This window comes from Vicia villosa, linkage group LG4, assembly GCF_029867415.1.
Source record: "Vicia villosa cultivar HV-30 ecotype Madison, WI linkage group LG4, Vvil1.0, whole genome shotgun sequence".
NCBI lineage: Eukaryota > Viridiplantae > Streptophyta > Magnoliopsida > Fabales > Fabaceae > Vicia > Vicia villosa.
In genome coordinates this window covers 193,032,677-193,052,031 of record NC_081183.1, presented here as the reverse complement: position 1 = coordinate 193,052,031, position 19,355 = coordinate 193,032,677, and the positions used below count along the sequence as shown (strand labels likewise).

Below are 19,355 nucleotides of genomic sequence, written 5' to 3'. Positions count from 1 at the left end.
GTCCAGGTGTTGCCACCTTTCTTTAAATGGTTTACAATAGAACTTTTAATTTATCCTAACGAGGAGGATGGGGAAAAAATCTAAATCTACCCTAAGTGCTTAGGTGTGGTGATTTCACCTAATATAGAGATTTAGGGTCCGAGAGGTTGATTATACAGAGGGAAGATATTAGCACCCTAAGTATTTGTAGTATCTACGGGAACCTTCTGCTGTTTGTGTTTGAATTTGGTTTGTTTGTTGCTTGATTATTGGGAAAGTTTCTCCTTTGTGATAGGAGAGAGAGTGAATTGAAGAATGACAGATGAACTGACTATTTTTGGTGTTTTGTTTGCTCGCAAAGATTCCTTGTGAACCTCATGCCTACATATCCCTAATGGAAGTCAGAGCATTTGTAGTTCGGGGAACTAATAGAGAGATGGATCGAATTTGCGTGCCTTGTACAAAGCTCAAGATTGAAGCTCGAATTGATATGTGTTTACAAAAAAGAGACAAGTCGTCATCTTTACGGAGAGATACCTCTGATATTCTACCACAAACATTTTGAAGTGACATAAATGAGGTTCTTTCATAAGAGAAGGACCAAGAATCTGATATCAGAAAGAAGGATTGGGGCTTACACTCAAGGAGAAGCCCATAAAATTTGAATTGAAAACAGATGAGAAGTTAATTTGAAAACAGTTTGAAGGTTGAGTTTGAAAATAATGTTGAAGAGATTGATTGAAAATAAAATTGAAGTTTGAATTGAAAATAGTTTAAGAGTTTGAAAATAGAAGAATTAAAGTTTCGGGTTTATACCTCAAAAGAGGGGCTCAAAGGTCTAAGAGCAGTTTCACCGAGAATAATGTCCCTCTTAGTATCAGAGTTTTGTTTTGAAAAACATATGAAAATAGAAGAAGAGAAATCTTGGGCGTTTGTACCTCAGAAGAGGGGCCCAAATGGTCTAGGAGCAGTTTCACCGAGAATAATGCTGCCCCTCATAGTACCAGAGATTTAAAACAGATTGGGAGTTTGTACAGAAAACAGAGTTTTAAAACAGACAAGTAAGTACAAAAACAAAGGGGGTTGGGTCTTACACTCTTTAAAAATTAAGAGGCCCAAATGCTTTTGTGAGGAAAGATCTTTTGTGAGTGAGGTGTCTTTGTAATTCTAAATGAGTCCCAAAATAAGTATCTCCTTAAAGTTAAAGACTCCTAAAATTCAAGTAGAGCCTGGAGGCCCCCAACTTTTCTACATAGTTTTTAATTTTCGTAAAAATCGACTTTTAAAAAAAAAAAAAGTTAATTTTCATTTCGTACAAAAAAATAGTTATAAATTTTTTATTTTTCAAGAAAATATTATTTTTAAAAACATAATTAAAAAACTAAAATATTTTGATCGAAACAAGTTAGATTTTGAGCTCCTTAGGCACCATAAAAAATGAAATAAAAGGACTTAAAAATAAGGAACCAAGAAAATATTCATTTAATAGGGGCCTACAAAAAGAGGCTTAATTGATAGGACTTTGTCATTTAGGGCTTTTTTTTGTTATCTCTAATTAGGTTTATAAAAAATAAACCAATTTAATATTTGATTGTATGTTGAAAACAAACTAGACAACATAATAAACACAAGTTAGACCAGTTGTACTATGAAAATTTTAATTAACACAAAGTGAAGTTGGTTTCTATCACAATATTCAAAATATATATTTGGTTTACTTAAACAAAATTACCAATATTTAGATATTCTCAACTCTTATATAGAAAAAAAATACTACATTGTTTGAAAGATCTAAATTTATTAATTATAAATGGGAAATGCTAACAAGTGCCCCAGGGGCACTCTTTAATAGCTTTAAGAAGTAAGTTTTTCTTGGAAATATGCGTAATTAATGCATCGAAAATTGAAATGGTGAACTTTTGAAAGAATATTTTCTTTATTTAGAATGCTTAAAGAGTGCCCTTGGGGCACTCGTTAGCATGACCCATTATAAATTACTAAACATTGTGACAATCATTGGTGTTGTGCTATGATTAAATTTCTAGCTAACGGGGATATAACTCTGTATTTGAAGTTTCGTTGATTGATTCTTGAGCTGAACGAATATCTTGAAAGTTTTGAAGATCCATATGAAATGCAGGTTCTAAAGGAATAGGTAGAGTGCTAGAAGGACTCTTAAGCATTACTGTTAAGTGCCAAAATGTAGTTATTTTGTGTTTGTAAATAGTGGCACTTATCGATACTTTTTGTAATACCGTTTGAATAATTCCCCGTTTTGTGTATAAATACGTATACTTTGTGAATAGTTGTATTTTCATATACTTTTATACTTTTTGATAGTTTTCTATTCATTTTGTAGGTATTGAGGCGTATTTGGAGCATGAGCAATAACGTGGCGAAGACACGGCTTCAAACGCGCGATTTTGAGCGGCGGAATCAATTCATTCGGCGAATAAAGCTCAAAACCAAATAATAATAAATCACCAATTTGGTTGATATTTTGTCATTGTTAGATAGAGCATGAAATAAGCTTTCCAACGCTTCGAACCGGGCACAAATCGGAGTTACGGTTCTCAAGATATGGCCAAAACAAGATTTCAATTTTCTGTTGAGCGGGCTAAGCGGGCTTGACCGCGCTAAGCGCGGTCTGGGCGGTTTGGAAAGTCATTATATAGGGAAAAATCACATTTTTTAGGGTTATGCTTTGGGGTATTTGTTCCCAAAGTCATCATAACCATTTTTGAGTAGGGAGAGCTTAGAAAACAATATTTGTGGCTTGTAATCGGAAGATTCTTGGTCGGGAGCTCGATTGATCGTGATTGACACCGCGAAAGATTTGGTTTTCTTCTCCTCCTCTTCTCTTTGTAACCACTTTTGTTGGGTTTGTTTGTAAGTTTACTCTAAACACATGGATGTTTGTTACTCTTTGTACTAGTTGTATAATATATTTGCTTTACAAATCTTAATCGGTGTTTCCTTGATCTTTTTGCTTAAATGCTCTAGATTTATGTTGTTGTAGACATAGACATCACAAATCTTGATTAGGGGGATATCTGTTAGCTTTTGATTCTAGACATAGGATTGGGGTTAACATCCACATAATATCTGAGTTTAATGTCTCTGTGTTGTTTGATCGGTTGAGACATCGTCGAAAGAGCAATATAGTTGAATTTCCGTCGATGTTGCAGAAATGGACATTGATGTGAGGGATATGTGGTGATTCTGACGAGTATTGTAGATTGAGTACGGCGGAGTGATAAATCTAAGTTTGTGAGGAGTAGTTTAGATTCAAACCAGATAAGCTATTCTCTATCAAGAATGAATTTATTTTATGTTCATATGTTATATTTTCCTTGTTTACTTTCAACCCATTTAACTCGAACTCAAGAACTAAGAATCCGTCGAACGGCGGTTCGGTATCACCAATCTCTGTGGACACGATAATTCCCGGATAAATATTTCCAAATCTTTTGTTGCTTGCCGCTTTACCGCTTCAACAAAATGGCGCCGTTGCCGGGGATTGGTGTTTTTATTGAATTCGCATTGCGATAGTTTCTTTGTTTTTGAGTTTTGTGAATATCGTATATTTTGTGCATATTCTCATACTTATATATTTTCTTATATTGATACATGTTTATATTTTCATACTTATACATGTTTGTGTGTTTGATTTTGTTCCTCTTTACTTTTGCTATTTAGCAAGGTGAAGTTGGCTAAACATATTGAACTCGGATAGTTCGTAAACTCTAAATCTTCACTTTACAATTTGTTTAGCAAATTAAGGATTTTGTAAATTTTGCATTTTATGTATATTATGTTTTTACACATACTTGTATATACTTTTGCTTTTGATTCATTTGTTAAGTGTTTGGGCAAGTCGCTTTCTTTATGTTGCGTTTGAGGCGAAAGCATTGACGTGTTGCGAGGAAGTTTCTTACCATTCGCGAGACAATAAAAGGTGTCGAGCTAACGACGTAAAACAAGCGCTTGTTGGGAGGCACCCCAACGCGTTTATTTTTCTGTTTTTATGTAAATGAGTAGTGTAGGTGGTAAGTGGAGGCTGCATTGGAAATTCTGGTTTTCTGGTTTTTTTGGTATAGCGCGCTTAGCGTGCTCACCGCGCTTAGCGCGGCCTGGGAGTTTTGTCCAGTGAACTCTTTTTAATGGTTCACTCGGCTCGCCTTTTTCCACTTCCACCAAGGCCTTATAGAGTAGTAATTATTAGTAATATATTTTAATTCTTTTGTTGTTGTTTAGACTCAAATTTTGGCCCGATTACTTGGAATCGTATTTGGTAATTCTCCAATTTTGATTGATTCAACATGCCAATTGTGCGGTAATGATTGTTCAAATTTGTACATAGCAAGGTACTCGTTTATCGCTTTCTATAGTATAACATGTTTAGGAGACTTTTCATTTGTACAATTTTCATATTATTCATTCTTTTTGCATAACTTGTTCATGACTTGAATCACATTAGTTTCCCCTTTTTACCATAAATGTGAGGTGGCTTTCCATTGTATACATATGCGAGTGACCGGCATTTCTTGTTTTAACTGGATATTATTATGTTTAATCTATCGTTTGTATTGATTTTGTGAATGCACGAAAGTGATCAAGGCACTTGTTTAATTTTGAGCACAACTACCATAGCCAAATATCAATTCACCTTGTGAGAGTGTGAGCATTAGTAACCCCCTTTGAATCTTTTTGTCAATATCCATATTGTTTTTTCTTAATGCTTGTCTATGAGCGTTTGGTTTTCAATTGTGTTTAGATGTTGATTCTTTGTTTCTTGAACCCTCAACTATGATTTATAGTTTGAATTTTTACCTTGCCTTAGGAAGTAGGGAGTATTCAATGTATATTGTGGTTAAATTCAAGTTGGGGAGAGGATGTTTTCCTCTTTATGATGTGGTTGGTATATGGTTATGAAAATAAAAGAAAAGGAAAAAAATTTGTGAAAAAGAAAGAAAAGAAAAAGAAAAAAAAAGAGAAAAAAAATTGGAAAAAGAAAAGAACAAAAAGAGTTTGGAATAAGATTTGTGTTAATAAGTATTGTGTTTGGTGTGAAACATGTGAGGAAGAAGAAGTTTGATTAAAATTCCTTTGTTTGAAACTTTGTGGAAGTAATTACTCCCTTAGGTTTAGGCAAGTTTTTGTTTCGTTTAGCTTTAGGAATTATCACTTGTTTGTTAACCGAGCCACATTACAACCTTTAAAGCCCTTGTGATTCGTGCCGTTGCGTTTTCGATACTATTTTTAGATGAACGCATAATTTTGTCTATTGTTTGCAAGTTTGTCGGGTGTGTGTCAAAGTCCTCACCTTTTGGTGTTTTTCATCTACCGATGAATTTTTGCTAGGCGTGATTTGTGATTGAGCTTGTTTTGTTTTAGAATGTTTTGTATGATTTTTGTACTTAGGATTCGTTTCGTTTTCATGTTGTCGTTGTAGGATTGTGGTAAGTATTTACTTTGTTTGTACTTTTTTGTTTGAACCGTACAATTGTTTCGTTTTTCCAAATCTTGTTGATTCTTGATTCTTTGGATTTTTACTTTTGCGATGTGAGTGTTTGGCCTTGTTTGAGGACAAACAAATTCAAGTTGGGGAGAGTTTGTTAAGTGCCAAAATGTAGTTATTTTGTGTTTGTAAATAGTGGCACTTATCGATACTTTTTGTAATACCATTTGAATAATTCCCCGTTTTGTGTATAAATACGTATACTTTGTGAATAGTTGTATTTTCATATACTTTTATACTTTTTGATAGTTTTCTATTCATTTTGTAGGTATTGAGGCGTATTTGGAGCATGAGCAATAACGTGGCGAAGACACGGCTTCAAACGCGCGATTTTGAGCGGCGGAATCAATTCATTCGGCGAATAAAGCTCAAAACCAAATAATAATAAATCACCAATTTGGTTGATATTTTGTCATTGTTAGATAGAGCATGAAATAAGCTTTCCAACGCTTCGAACCGGGCACAAATCGGAGTTACGGTTCTCAAGATATGGCCAAAACAAGATTTCAATTTTCTGTTGAGCGGGCTAAGCGGGCTTGACCGCGCTAAGCGCGGTCTGGGCGGTTTGGAAAGTCATTATATAGGGAAAAATCACATTTTTTAGGGTTATGCTTTGGGGTATTTGTTCCCAAAGTCATCATAACCATTTTTGAGTAGGGAGAGCTTAGAAAACAATATTTGTGGCTTGTAATCGGAAGATTCTTGGTCGGGAGCTCGATTGATCGTGATTGACACCGCGAAAGATTTGGTTTTCTTCTCCTCCTCTTCTCTTTGTAACCACTTTTGTTGGGTTTGTTTGTAAGTTTACTCTAAACACATGGATGTTTGTTACTCTTTGTACTAGTTGTATAATATATTTGCTTTACAAATCTTAATCGGTGTTTCCTTGATCTTTTTGCTTAAATGCTCTAGATTTATGTTGTTGTAGACATAGACATCACAAATCTTGATTAGGGGGATATCTGTTAGCTTTTGATTCTAGACATAGGATTGGGGTTAACATCCACATAATATCTGAGTTTAATGTCTCTGTGTTGTTTGATCGGTTGAGACATCGTCGAAAGAGCAATATAGTTGAATTTCCGTCGATGTTGCAGAAATGGACATTGATGTGAGGGATATGTGGTGATTCTGACGAGTATTGTAGATTGAGTACGGCGGAGTGATTAATCTAAGTTTGTGAGGAGTAGTTTAGATTCAAACCAGATAAGCTATTCTCTATCAAGAATGAATTTATTTTATGTTCATATGTTATATTTTCCTTGTTTACTTTCAACCCATTTAACTCGAACTCAAGAACTAAGAATCCGTCGAACGGCGGTTCGGTATCACCAATCTCTGTGGACACGATAATTCCCGGATAAATATTTCCAAATCTTTTGTTGCTTGCCGCTTTACCGCTTCAACAATTACTAAAACAAAATTCATTGTTGGTCTGCTTACTACATTCTCTTGAACACAAAGTAAACCAATATGAATGCATCTCATTATTTCATTATGTGAATCATTATTTAATGTGGGATCTATAGTATTTGTTGACGTCCCGTCCTTCCAATTTCTCCATGCCTACACAAATTTTCCCAAATAAAAATATCATACTAAGTTAGATATAACTTAGTTTTAAACAACTTAAACTAACAAAAAAATATTTTAATTCCATTCTTACAATGACTTCAAAGATATGATGAGACAAAAAGTATGACTTACAAAGCTAGAGAGATACTCTATATTTTCTCCGTCACGAACACCATTATTTTTCATACTACTTACAATTTCAAGAACCAATATACCAAAACTGAAGACATCTGACTTCACTGAAAATTCTCCATGCATTGCATATTCAGGTGCCATATATCCACTATAAAACAATATAGATATATTAAGTCAACTAAATTAATTTTTTCACAATCACATGTGTTCAATTTTCTACCAATTTTCATTTATAAGCTTGATGAAATACTATCTATAACAATTTATACTACTTTTGAATACTTACTAGGTTCCCACAATTCTATTTGTGTTTTTCTGAGTTTGGCCCACACTAAAAAGTCTTGCCATACCAAAATCGACTATCTTAGGATTCATCTCTGCATCTATCAGAATGTTACTTGCTTTGAGATCACGGTGAATAATCCGTAGTCGAGAATCTTCATGAAGATAAAGAATTCCTCGAGCAATACCTAAAATAATTTTGTAACGCATTTCCCAATACAATTGTCCTCTCTTAGCGTGATCTGCAAATAACATACACAACCATTTTAAATCTTATTCCAATGTAATTAATAATTTTAGTATTCACCCACACCAAAGTAAGATATATTATCCACTTCAATAAATATTATAATTTAAACCTACCAAAAATGAAATAATCGAGACTTTTGTTATGAACAAACTCATATACAAGTAATCTCTCTCTTCCTTCTAGACAAAAGCCGAGTAGTCTAACTAAATTACGGTGTTGAAGTCTAGCCACTAAAAGCACCTCATTTTTAAACTCCAAATCGCCTTGTCCAGAATCTCTTGATAACCTTTTGATAGCAATCTCTTGTCCATTGAAAAGTTGACCCTAAAAATTTAAATTATTTAAGAATGATAAGTTTTTAAATCAAGTTTTATAATATATTATTTCTATTAATGACTTGGTATTTAATTATGTTATTTTACCTTGTAAACAATTCCGAATCCTCCTTCTCCGAGTTTATTAGAAACAAGGAAGTCATTTGTAGCATTGCTTATGGTGTTGAAGTTGAATTGTAGTGAATCAGATATTTCAATTTTGTCGTCTTGATCTTCTTCTTGAATTTCTATAAAATGGGTAAAAAAAATTACCCTATGTGATAGGAAACTAATAAATTTTTTTAGAGAACAATACTAAAATAATACCGAGAAATACCACCTTACACCAAACTACTAGATCAAATACCAAAGTCCGCAAAATAAGGCTCTTAAGAAAAATAAAGACGCTGAAAACACTTAAAAACAACAAGAGCCAATTGGATCTTATTTAACAAAAAAAAGATGAGAATTCCATAGCCCACATTCATACAGAAAAGTATTGGTGAAACATACCAAAAAAACCACTTCTAGCAAGAGAATTGAGTTTTATCCCCCCCAATTTCACAATACAAGCATAAAGGTGAATTCTATACCCCAAGTATTCTTTCAAAATTTTAGTGAGAACAAATTCCTCAGCTTGTTTTACCACATATCTAGAGAACCAATCAAATTATAATCATCTAAGGCACCCAATTTCAAGGCAAGAATCTACCAGAATAATCTGGACCACTGTACCTAGTCACCACCATCATAATAATCTCACATTTCAATAACATATGTATCCACTTATCCAGAAGCCCCGAGTTAAAAAGGAACACATTTCTAAATCCAAACCACCAACAAACTTTGGTATTAGTGTCATGGTTTGGCTTGGTGGAGAAGCGAGAGTTGGATCTGGTGTTGGATCCTACTATAGAATGTGAGGGAATCACACTTTTGGTGGAGAATGTTGGATGCAAGTGTGAGTGATTAAAGTCTCACATTATTTATGAATGGGTAAAATTTTGGATTGATAAGAGAGAGAATCCATTCATCTATCACCTTAAAGTTTTAAGTAGAGATGATATGTGTCCCTTTCTTGTGATCTAGGAGCATTGGTCCCGTTGTTGCCTCGGACTTTCTCGGAACTCCCCAACATAAGAGACTTCACCAAGGTACCCCCAAGTGATATATTTATTAGTACTAACCCTTATAAGAAGCTTGTGATATGCAAGAGGAACTAAACCCGCCTTTCAATTCTTAGAAAATTGTCTTCTACATTAAGACCTATAACATTATTCTTAGAGAAGTTGGCACATCGAATAATCACTTTAAGGAACTAATAAAGATCTTGCATGAACATAGAATTATATAAATATTGTATATAAGAAAACACCAAACACACACCTCACTAGGAAACCTTTGCCTCCAAATCAACATACTTAAGACATCTACCTCCAAAAGAAAGATAAACGACACTAAAAGGACCCTAATTGGTAATCCATTGGACATTAAGCTCATCTATAAGGAACCAATTAACTAAAAAAGAGAGATTTCCTTAGAAGAGGAACACTCAACATATAGTCCCAAAAGGTCTAAGTGAATGAAAAAAAGATTTTCCCACATAAATCAACCATGAAATTCTCATTAACTACCACCACATTGTTAACCAATTGTATACCTTTAACTATCCAAGACTTATTGGGATAGGTTAGACTCCAAAATAAACATAACAATACATCCGGAAAAAATCTTAATCACCAACTTGTATAAACAACCTAGGAGAGACATGTGTTTAAAACCGCCTAAATAATTAGGAAACTCATCTGTCAGGATAAGATCAACAAACTGCGCCAAAAAAAGAAAAAAACTACAAGGAGACCAAAATGTGAAACAAATTCAATTGTACAAGTAGCTTCCATGATTGTCACTGATAAATCTTTAATATATAAATCCAAGGTTATCATGATGGCAATCCTAGCCACATATCACTTTGGTAGAAACTCTAAACAAATCCTAGTCACATGTCATATTAGTAGCATCTCTAAACACAAGCCCTAATTATATTGCCTTTTACACAAAAAAAAACAAACCCTAATTATATTTTTATTAAAATAAAAAACAATAATAATAAAAATAATATAATAATAATATTAAATCCCCACCATTATTGATAATAATAATATAATATTTAGCTAATAATAATAGTAAAATAATATGATTTTAAAAAATAAAAAAAATGTCTACCATCATTATTAATAATAATAATATAATATTTAGCTAATAATAATAGTAAAATATTATAATTTTAAAAAATAAAAAAAATGTCTAGAGAATATATATTTAAATTTATATATATATATATATATATATATATATATATATATATATATATATATATATATATATATTTAAAAAATTGGTATTACAGTATAAAATCTTTATTTATATATGTTTTGTCAAAAAATTTCTTTCCATATATTTTCTTACTTTTTGTTTAATAATTTTAAAAATAGAACAAAATATTTATAAAAACTATCTATAGAAAATCATATATATGTTCTTAAATTATTTTTTAATTATTAATTATTAAGTAATTACGAGTCACTCTATTGTAACTCTTTTAGTTGTAATGAATAATTTAATTGCAAGACTCTATAAATTCTAATTACTTTTTATTTATTAATTGATTGTGAGTCACTTTATTGTAACTCTTTTAGTGGTAATGAGTAATTTAATTGTAACATTATATGAATTTTAATACTCTGAATTCTAACGCATAGAACTCATACCAGCAAAGGTTTTTACATTTATTTTGACATAATGATTCAAAGGTATATATCATACCTTTTGCATGCAAGAGGGTTAATAATTAACAACGTGTTGTTTAAATGTAGTTTTTCTGTATAAGATTTAGAAGAACAACAAGGTATAGAAATTTTGATATTTTCTTTAAATTCTCTCTTTTTTCACTCTATTCAGTGATTAAAAATATTTAATTTTGTTTATTTTTATATATTGTTTATATTTATTTTCTCCAGACTACATCAGAAGAATAAAAATTTGTATATTTTTGGGAAAAAAATTATATCTCTTTTAACCTTATTTTTGAATCTATAATAACTTATATTGTTTTTTTTATTTTATTTTTAAGCCTAGATCTTATTTTTGAATCTCAACGTCTTACAGTTCAATAGTGTATGGATTACAAGGACATCAAGGTATGCAAATTGTAGTATTTATTTTAACTCTCCCTTTTTAAATCTATACATTGATTTAAAATATTTAATTTTATTTGTATAAATTGTTTATGTCTTTTTCTATTCTAGGTAAGAAGAATAAAAGGTATGTATTTTTTAAAATTTCATTTTGTATTCTTTTTAGATCTGAATCTTATTTTTGAATTTTTAATGTCTTATAATATTTTTTTTCAAGCTTTTCAGGTTTAAATTTTATTTTTGAATCTACAATACCCCAACATCTCATGGTGGGTTAGTTTGTGGGATCAAAAGAACAACAAGATATATAAATTTAAAATCTTCTTTTCTACTTTTTTTTACTCCTTAAATTTATTTAATATATTTATTTTTGTTTATATATATCTTTATGTTTATTTTTTTATGTTAGGTTAGAAGAATAAATTGCATTAAATTTAGTGGGTTAGGTCTTGCCCTCTCATTATTGTTATTGTTATTTTATTTTTCGTTAATTTAGATTGAATTTATAATTAAAAAATATTATATATTTTATTAATAAGATAAGATGTGATTCTGTTTATTATTAATCTAAATCTGATTGGGGAGATGACAACGACTCATGAAAATATTGATATGGTGTAAATCAATTTAATAAATAAATTGTATTGAATGGTTTATATAATATAAATTAAAATGTTTTAATTCACATTTTAAGTTGATATATTAATATTAAAAAGAATTATATTAATAATAGTATTTTTTTTTCAATATTATGAACTAATAGATAATGTGGGAGATTGAGACTTCTTCTAAAAAAAGATGAGTGGTATAATAATAAAACTTTATTTAAAAAAATGTCCAATATTACTATAATACATTCTTAGTATTGAATATATATTTATAAATTGTAATCTATTAAATTATTTTTAATTTTTTATATAAAAAACAAACTCAATATAAAATATCAATAAAAATATATTTATATCTATCTAAATAATAATTATTTATTAATAATAATTTAATAAAATTTCCGCGCATCGCGCGGGTTCTAGTATCATATCAAATAGAGAGAGTGCGAGCGCGCTCATAAGTAACTAAAAGGCGAGTCACTAATTCTTACTATAAACAACAAAAAATACAAAATCAACCCTAAGGCATTAAATTTAAAGTTAATCTAAAATTTTTAAAACAACTAGTCTATAATACACAAACATTACACCATAGACCAAAATAATTAGCCCGATTTATACATCCTCACAAGATAGAGATTTAAGTATGAGAGAGACATTAGAAACTAAAAATTTAAAGCCTCCTTTGGAGTGGTTGTGAGTTTATATATTTTGGTTTTGAAAATGAATTTCTAAACCAAAATATATTCGACAAGGGGTTAAATTGATTTCATAATTAATTTAAAAATACTTTTTCATAAAATTCTTAACTGTCAAAAAGTTTTATAATTTTTGTTTTATTTTAAATATAAGATGTTGTAGTGTTATATTTGCAAAAGACTTAGCAAATGCGTGAACTGTGTCGTCTTTGGAAGGGTGTCGACCATATGTTGTCTTCAGGGAGACATCTCTTAGCCCTAATGCTTTGCTCTTGCTTACTCATAGGAAACGTGGGAGAATATGTTTTTTGGGAGGAGACAATTAAGGACAAGTAGTTTAAAATAGGGATTTAACAGTCTGTCATTGACTAAGCGGGTGGTAGCCCTTCCTAAAAAAACTAGGCCCAAGATCTCTATAAATACTTCTCCTCTAACAGAAGAAAAGAGCGAGATGGATCATAACTTACACACACATACCCAAAATCACCACACTAATATATATATATATATATATATATATATATATATATATATATATATATATATATATATATATATATATATATAGCCTTTCACCTCACGTAAGCAGATCCTCTAAAACTACCATAACATCATCATACAAGGCTTCTCTCCATTGTGGGAAAGTACTAACCACCACCAATTATTATAAACCTACTAAGACCTATGAGTATCCCTTACCCATGTAAGGTTACCATGCACCTTTGTACTTTTTGACTAGTATAGTGGTGCCCACTATGGGGCTTTGGTAAAACTAAAATGGGTCACACCTCTTTCATACTCATTCATTTCATATTACCTTCGAAGATGGCCAACAAAACTCTACACTACAATACAAACACCATAGCTGAAGATTTTGCTGGTAGAGGTAATACCATTTTCTCCCAAAGAAAATACATAAGGTGCTTGTTGCAAATGTGATATCTCCTAGTTTCCCCAAGGATGTGTGATGGGAAAAGGGGTTAACATCACCTTCTTCGACAAAGATGTCTCTGGAGTCAACCCTCACAATAATGATCCACTAGTCATTATGATGTAGCACGGAAACTTGGATATCAAGCGAGTCTTAATAGATCCTAGGAGCTCTACTAACGTCTTGTCTAGGACACTTTCCATAAACTACAAATCAATCCTAACAATGTCAAAGTGTTCAATGTCTCATTAATAAGGTTTTCAAGAGAACGAGTACAAGTAAGGAGATACGTGACCCTAGAGACAACGTGTAGCGAGGGTACCTATGCTAAAGTGATTGACATCAGCTATCTTATGGACGAAGTGTCTCCCTTTAATGTCATCCTATGTCGACCCATAATCAATGTACAAGGGACAATTATTTCGACCCACTACTAAGTCCTGAAGTACCCGCTGTCTGGAAAGCAAGTTGGTACAATTTGAGAAGACCAACATATCAACCAAGAATGCTACCAAAATTGCGACAGAAAGGGAAGAGACTCCCCTTGGGGGCACCCCACTTTTTGAAGTTCTAAATGCATAACTCAATTGTTGGAATCCCATATTAAGCATAGAATTTGAAAGACTCATGCCCACGGAGGAGTTGAAAGAGGCCCAAATAGGCCTTTTAACCCATCAGAGGAAAAAGATAGGCATTTGCTTATTGAGGAAGAAAAACACGAGCTAGTCAACCAAGTCATTAAAAAAGTTGACTTGTTCGCCTGGGCCTCCTCCGATATGTCAGAGATTGAAACTAAATTGTTGAGCCATTTCCTCGCCATCCTCCCTCTTTCAAACCAGTGGTGCAGAGGAAGCATAAAGTTGGAGAAGAGAAAAGATGTGCCATTGACAAGGAAGTAGACATGATATCTGATGCCAAGTTCATTAAAAAACCCGAATATTGTACCTGGTTAACCAACATGGTTTTGGTAAGGAAAGAAAATAAAATATGGTGCATGTGTGTGGGCTTCACCAAATTGAATGTTGATTGTCCTCAGGACACGTATCACTATTGGACATCGATCGTCTTATTGATGGATCCTCAAGAAACAACACATTGAACTACATGGATGTATACTCGATGTGTAGCCATATTAGGATGGATCTCCTAGAAGCCCCTAAAACAGCCTTCATGTCGAATCATGGAAACTAATACTACAATAAAATGGAATTCGACCTAAAGAATGACGACGCCACCTACCAGTAACTTATGGACCCTATGTTCTTCCATCAATAAGGCGAAATAAAGAGGTCTATGTTGACAACATGATAATGAAAACTAAGGAAGGGCGTAACCATGCTGAAGATTTGAAGGATGTCCTATAGTCACTCAAGAAACATGATATGCGTTTGAATCACGTTAAATGCTCCTTCTGAGTTCAGGCTAAAAAATTCCTAGGGTTCATGCTGAAGAAAAGAGGCGTTGAAGCCAATCCGGATAATTGTCATGTATTCATTTCCATGAGAAGCCTCACCAACTTCTAGGAAGTGTTGTAGCTTACACGTCACCTCTCCGCCCTATCTCGCATTCTTTCATGTGCGAGCGACAAAGCCTTCCTTTTTCTTTTTTGCCCCTAAGAAGAAACGGATATTGAATGGAACACATAATGTGAGGAATATTTCTTGAAGGTTAAGGCCTTCCTCGCATCACCTCCAATTCTCACTCGCCTGAGGGAGGAGTTTCTATTGTTCCTTTATCTCTCTGTCACAAATAAGGTGATGGGCTCAATCCTTTTCTCGGAGACATATAAAGCAGAAAGGCCCGGGTATTTCATTAGCAAGGTGGTCAGGGGTTCAAAAACGCGTTACTAGAAGATTGAAAAGCTAGAACTAGTCGTCGCCATTGTGGCGAGGAAGCTGGGACTTTACTTTCAGGGTCTCAAAATCTTTGTTAAAACCAACTATCCTACTCGACAGGTCTTAAAGAAGACAAGTTTGGTAGAAAGGATGGTATCTTGGGTGGTTGAGCTATCAAAATACGATATCTAGTATAGTGCGAGGGGAAATATCAAATCCCAAGCTTTGGAAGATTTGCTTGCCTATAAGCAAAGAGATGCCCCTAGAGTGGGTAATGTCAGTTGATGACTCCTCTAATGTGAAATGGAGCGGTGTTGGGATAGTCCTAGAAGAACCTAGCGACATACTCATCGAGCAACCATTGAAGTTCAAATTCCTGACCAACAACAATTAGGCAAATTACGAGGCCCTTATTATTGGCATGGTTCTCTTCTTAAATATGGGAGTCTTAAGACTGAAAGCAAAGAGCGACTCCTAATTAGTGGGATACCAAGTCTATGAGCAGTACCAGACAAAATAACCTCAGGTAATAAAATATCTGCAAATGGTACGAAGTCTATCCTTTCGCTTTACTTTCTTTGAAATAAAACATGTTCCCCGCAAATAGAACTACAAAGCATACCTTCTGTCTAAGCTTTCCAGCTCAAAGACAACAGGGTTTAGTAGAACAATAGTTCAGGAGACTCTCGCCTCTCACAACATCAAGGTGAGCGATGCGTACTCCCTAGAAGTTATCTCTAAGTCTAGTTGGATGTCAAGGGGGGAGAAAGGAGAATTCAAAAGCAGGTTGCTAAGTACACTTTTCTATCGATTAATATTTATAAAATAGGGAGAGCTTTTCCCATTCTACGTTGCTTGGGAAAAAATTAAAGCACTATAGTACTTGCAAAAGTACACAAAGAAGAATGCAACAGTCACATTGGCGAAAAATACCTTGCCCATAAACTGTTACAGGCGGGATGCTATTGGCCCACTTTCATGAATGATAGCATCATCTTTGTGAAGATGTTCAACCAGTGTCAAAGACATGCTAACCTTCACCATGCCCCAACTGAACTTCTTTAGTCAGTGACAACACCCTAGCCTTTTTACCAGTGAGGGTGGATATTTTAGGTCAATTTCCCTTGGGTCCAGGTTAAATTAAATTCTTGATAGTGGGAATGGATTACTTCATCAAGTGGATAGAGGCTGAAGTTATCGTCAAAAAAACAGCGGAAAGAGTTTGTCGCTTCTCTTGACAGAAAATTATGTATAGGTTTAGACTTCCCGTAACAATTTTCTTCAACAACGCGACTCAGTTTTTCAGCATTATGGTTATTAACTATTGCCGAGATTTAGGAGTACAAATAAATTTTGTATCCGTAGTACACCCCCAAGCCAATTGACAAGTTGAATCGATAAACAAGGTAATCCTGAAAGGACTCAAGAAGAAGTTGGATGATGCCAAAGGCTTATAGGTAGTACTGCTCCATGAGATATTGTGGTCGTGTCACACCAATCAACACTCCACCGCCAAGGAAATTTCATTTGCATGGTATATGGAGCGGACACCATGTTGTCTGCAGAGATTGATACGCCCTCGTGGGGATGATCCCAGTTTGGTCAAAAGGGGAAACGAGACCATTTTGGAATGTGCAACGGGCTTGAACGGTGTATTTGGAGAAGTCTCCCTTGTACGAGAATTTTCCGCGGAGCATAAAGCCTCAAGAAGATATAACTCCAAAGTCATGATAAGAGAAATGCGCTAGGGTAATTTGGTCTTAAAGCAAGTGGCTCCTCCCGTACATCAGGAAAACTACAACTCAACTAAGAGGGTCATATCATATATTCCAAAAGCTCCCTCATGGGTTGCACAAGTTGCAGGATTTGAAAGAACATGTCCTACCTAAAACCTGTAACTTCATGGCAAAGCTCCTTGCCTCCCCTTAAAAAAATATTTTTTACGTGTGACTTCATGGGGGAGATCATCCTCGCTACTATTACCACCCACTTTCACTCTAACCACAAATCCGACTACCGTAAATCTCTATAAAAAATCATCACTCTAATCATCAATATCACTCCAACTACCACAAACTATACTTTAACCACCGTCACCTAGCACGCTGGCCACTGCACATCACTACTTCGACACATATTTGTCAACATCATCACTTTTAATCCCTATTATTAAAATTATTATTAAATAAATACAATTTATATTAGATTTAAAATTAAAATTAATATCTGATGAATATTTGATTTAAATTTTAAAAATCTCATGAAACAAAATTAAAACTACCTTTACGTTTCAAGTTTAAAAAGTCCAAGTTTCATAAGTCAAAGAAGTCCAAGTTTCACACTCATAGCCAAAATTGAAGATAGGACATTATTGAGTAGAATTAATTATAAGATATATCAAGTGTTTCAAGTAACTCACCTTCAAACTTTTTCTTTGACTTCCTTTTTTTCAAATAGATGAAGAGAAAAATGAAGACCAAAACAACAATAGCAACTGGCACAGCTATAGCGATGCTAATGGTAGTACTTCCTGCACAAACCAAATCTTTATAGTGTGAGATAATATTTATTAATTATGTTCATAATCATGTAACAAGGTTTAGTGTTATTACCGGTAGTGTTGGGCGGATGAGACAGTGGTGATGGCGGTGATGCTCCAGGTTCATAAAATTGAAAAGATGTTTCAAATCTCATATTACAACTAGGCCTAACAACTCTTCCACCAATCTTACCCTTACAACAACTTTGAATTTGTTGAAGACTCTCAACTAAACATGAATTGCACTTAGTTTCAGACAAATCAGGTGTACACTGAACCAAACCATATATAATCTCGCCCTTAGGACCAGGTAAATTTCCAGCAGCATATTTCATCCTAGAATCACCTTCCGCAGCTATACTTGTTAAATCATTCAACAAATATGTAACAACTATATTTGACGAATAACCAACAACTGAATCTTCGAAGTTATCTGAAACGAACCTAGGAACATCTTCCATGATACCAAATATTAAACGGTCGGAGTAACGCAACATGCATCTTTCATTTTCAGACCAAAAAATTGCTTCTCTTTGATTTGGACAAACGCTTGTGAGATTGTCTCTTGAGCCGTTGAGACAACTGCGACAATCATTTGGCAAAAGATCGCCTCGACAGAGTCCAATTGAATAGACTCTGTCTTTGTTTTTGCCGAATGAAAAATTGTAGAAACCGTAGTTGATATCTGTGTTGGAAGTTAGAGTGGTTAAAACTGTGTTGAGGTTTTTGTGGTAGGTGCTATTGGCTGTGTAGTTAGCTTTGTTGTTGGTTTGATCACACATATAGTGGGAATTGTTTATTTTGTCATATACAACTATAGCTATTGTTTGCGATATCAAAGTTATGATTAAGAGAATTTGAAGAGAGCAAAGTAATGAAGAAATAGGCATAACCATGTTGGTTGTGTTTGTGTTCTATTAGGACAGGAATTGAAGCTGTTGTTTATTATGATGAAAGTAATGAAAATTGAAAACTTAGCAATATGAATCGGGCTTTATGTGGTAGATGTATGAAAAGTCATATCTGCAATTATTAAATTTTGAACAACTACTCCTCTTACTTTTCAGCTCTTACCTTTCAACTCTTATTAGTGGTTTTTATTGAACCATGCAAATCATGTATATCTAGAGCACGATGATAACATTAGCATCTAACTTGAAAATCAGTTAGAATGCTATTAATTGGTTGTTAGAATTATTTATACACTAATATTAGGATAAGGTTATCTAGCTAGTGTGGCTGTAGTGAGTTTAGTTAATAGTTAGTTACAACCGATTACATTGTGGTGTAACTAACCTTGTAATCAGCTCTAGCATATATACTGAGCTGTGTACTAAGTTCAATTTCAATGAAATAAATCACAGTGCTAATTCTCTTGCTTTTACTCTTCCACTTCACTGAGTGAAGAATGGTTTGTGAAACTCTCTCCTCTAACATGGTATCAGCGGTTCCGATCGCCTTCGCTTCCGTCACTTTCACATTGTGATTCCG

General features: G+C 33.5%; 1 protein-coding gene across 1 annotated transcript; it reads right to left on the bottom strand.

Annotated features, from left to right (window-relative positions):
• Positions 1-5,546: 5,546 nt before the first annotated feature.
• LOC131596542 (cysteine-rich receptor-like protein kinase 29) lies at positions 5,547-19,013 on the bottom strand. Its single transcript, XM_058869220.1, has 7 exons — positions 17,938-19,013; positions 17,745-17,855; positions 8,165-8,304; positions 7,856-8,066; positions 7,497-7,734; positions 7,208-7,358; positions 5,547-7,066 (listed from the first exon to the last, which is right to left on the bottom strand). The coding sequence occupies exons 1-7, from the start codon at positions 18,758-18,760 to the stop codon at positions 6,800-6,802; spliced, it is 1,941 nt and encodes a 646-aa protein (XP_058725203.1). The 5' UTR covers positions 18,761-19,013; the 3' UTR covers positions 5,547-6,799.
• Positions 19,014-19,355: the final 342 nt, after the last annotated feature.

Coding starts and splice junctions, on each gene's coding strand:
- LOC131596542 (XM_058869220.1), bottom strand. CDS start 18,760: ATGGTTATGCCTATTTCTTCATTACTTTGCTCTCTTCAAATTCTCTTA. Junction 8,067..8,164: donor GATTCGGAATTGTTTACAAG/GTAAAATAACAT, acceptor TTAAATTTTTAG/GGTCAACTTTTCAATGGACA. Junction 7,067..7,207: donor TAGAGTATCTCTCTAGCTTT/GTAAGTCATACT, acceptor AAATTTGTGTAG/GCATGGAGAAATTGGAAGGA.